Below are 2,751 nucleotides of genomic sequence, written 5' to 3' on the forward strand. Positions count from 1 at the left end.
TGCTGAGAATTTGCTCTTTAGCCATCTTGAAAATAGCTCATTACTGTATGTCATGAAGATTATTTCATGTGCAGAGATGCACCACTGTTTTTCGACAAATCAAAGACAGCAATAATTTAAAGGTATTGGGACTGAAATAAGTTTGTATTCCTTTTTTTAATACATATTTATTCAACATCTTAGTACAAGGCATCATTTCTTCCAGACACATGAAAGACCTAGATCCTGTCTTTCTAAAGTGCCAAGGCACTGTTGTAAGTGTCTTGTGGATAGTAACTCATCTGACCTTTACAACAGCCCAGGGGTGTTATATTGTCCCTGCTGTACAAAGGAGGAAATGAAGTCCCAGAGAATCAAGCAACTCTGCTGAAGCCACACAGCCATTCAGTGAGTAGTAGGTCTGGAAGTCATTCCAGATGTCTTGGCTCTGAAGCCTTCTGTTTTAACCAACAGAGAAGACAAATATATTTTTAAAAATTCTAATGACATAGAAACTGCAAAGTTCCATTTAAAAAAAATAGGTGCAGGCTGAGAATCCCTTATCTGAAATGCTTGGTATCAAAAGTGTTTCAGATTTCAGATTTTTTTTTTTTTTTAATTTTGGAATATACAGAGGCATCACTACCTCTGCCACCCGTGTGGACAGTCTGTGGTTGTCTGGCACCACCATCATTCCTGACACTGAATTTATGTGCTACCCATAAGCAAGCATTTCTTATACTTACTCCCACATAAGCACTTAACAGTAAAAAATATGACATACCACTAATACAGTGAAAGAGTCATGTGTCCAGGGCAACAGAGTAGCATAATACATCACCAGATCACCCGTGAACGCCGAATAAACTGCACATCGTGTGCCTGTGTGTTTTGACTGCGACTTGTCCCATGAGGTCAGGTGTGGAATTTTTCACCTGAGGCCTTTTTGTGGGCACTCAAAAAGTTTCATATTTTAGGGCATTTTGGATTTTGGGTTTTCAGATTAGTGATGTTCAACCTGTATATATAAGGTAGTGTGGGACCAGAGGGAGAAAGGATTTCTTGTCACCAAGAGTGTCAGGAACTGCTTTGTGAAAAAGATAGGGTCTGAATAGAGCCTGACATTTGGGCCGAAGAGAGCAAGGCCATGTATTAAAAATAAAGAGCAGGTAAGCTTAGCTGATAAAGTCAAGATGTGAAGCAGCAGAAGATTAACTGGAGTCAGATCATGATGGTCTTAGATAGGGTTACCAGATAAAATCGAAGAAGCTCAGTTAAATTCGAACTTTTTAGATAAATAACAAATGTTTAGCTTAAGTGTAATTTGGACATATTTCACGGAGCATACTTATATTTAAAAAAATAGTCCTTGTTTATCTTAAATTTGTATTTAACTGAGTGTTTTGTATTTTTATTCATTAGATCTGAAAATCTTAGCCTTAACTGAGAAACATAATGATATCCTACGATGTCATTTTAAGATATGACAAACTAAAATTTGTAACATCATCCCAAAGTATTCAAAATTAAAATTTTATGGTATGTATCAGGAATCAGCAAACTTTTTCTGTAAAGAACCAGATAGAAAATATTTTAAGCTCTGCACTCCATGAAGTCTCTGTTGCCATTGTATTAATTTTGTCATTGTTGGGTGAAAGCAGCCGTAGACCACACACAGACAAGTGGACATGGCTCTGTTCCATTAAAATATAACCTTCATGTAATTTTCACATGCACAAAATATTATTACTCTTTATATTTTTTCAACTATTAAAATATCAAAACCATTCTGAATTCACAGGCTGTCTAACAACAGCCAGCCAGCCAGATTTGGCCAGTAAATAGTAGTGTATTCACCCTAAGTATTCTTCAGTGGACTAGAGAATCTAAAAGCTATGAATTCTTACTTTTCCCCAGGAACTCAAAATGGGAAGAATGTCCTAGATTTAATTATAAAGTCCCTTTTAATTAAGAAGATTAAGTATTGGCATTTAATTTACCCCAAAAGGAATTTAATGTGTCTTTATTGAACTTACTTGGCAGGTCCCGTGGAATGGGAAGACCGAGAGGATGAACCAATCAAAAAGAAATCTGATGGGCCAGGTAACAAAACAAAAACAAATACGAGCTGTGGGAAGTTTGAAAATGACTCTTTTCCAGATGGTATGTAATGGAAGGCTGCCTGAAAACAGTGAGTCAAACACCATTTCTGGACTATGACTAAACCATCAGTGTCCCTTGAAATTTTAGCTCTACTAAAATTGCAAAGTGACTCCTAAAAGCTGTTCTGGCTTTTACATTTTGGATAAAATGTTGGATTAGTGTTGGTTTGTAAATTCCTTTATGCAAGTACTATGAGGAAGGGTTTTAGAGAGCAAATTCCAAATGTTCCATGGAAGCCATCAGAATAGAGGCACAGAGGTAGGTGGAATTGGGGAAATGAGAGGTACACTGGGAGCTTGGGGCCAATTCCTCATTTGAGGAGGGGAAAACCAAGTCCGAGTGAGTTGTGATTCCACAGGTTTCCTGTGATTTCCAGGTACACTGGGAGCTTGGGGCCAATTCCTCATTTGAGGAGGGGAAAACCAAGTCCGAGTGAGTTGTGATTCCACAGGTTTCCTGTGATTTCCACTCAGGATTCCACAGCTACTGAGTGACAGAGCCAGGGATAGATCCCTTGTCTTCTAACTGGCCCAATCATGGTGACATTTGGGCTTTCATAGCATGTGATTTGGAGGAAGGTTTTTCTATGCAGGAAGAAAAAAAAAAAAA

At 37.9% G+C, this 2,751-nt stretch overlaps 1 protein-coding gene across 1 annotated transcript in view; it reads left to right on the top strand.

Annotated features, from left to right (window-relative positions):
• Window positions 1–2,751, top strand: part of LOC103607149 (piezo-type mechanosensitive ion channel component 2-like) — a 64,521-nt gene that overhangs the window by 2,948 nt on the left and 58,822 nt on the right. The window contains exon 3 of the mRNA XM_008591685.1: window positions 2,023–2,082. Within this exon, the coding sequence (XP_008589907.1) occupies window positions 2,023–2,082 (60 nt within the window). The remainder of the gene's footprint in view (window positions 1–2,022; window positions 2,083–2,751) is intronic.

The sequence above is a fragment of the Galeopterus variegatus genome, unplaced genomic scaffold (assembly GCF_000696425.1).
Source record: "Galeopterus variegatus unplaced genomic scaffold, G_variegatus-3.0.2 Scaffold7178, whole genome shotgun sequence".
NCBI lineage: Eukaryota > Metazoa > Chordata > Mammalia > Dermoptera > Cynocephalidae > Galeopterus > Galeopterus variegatus.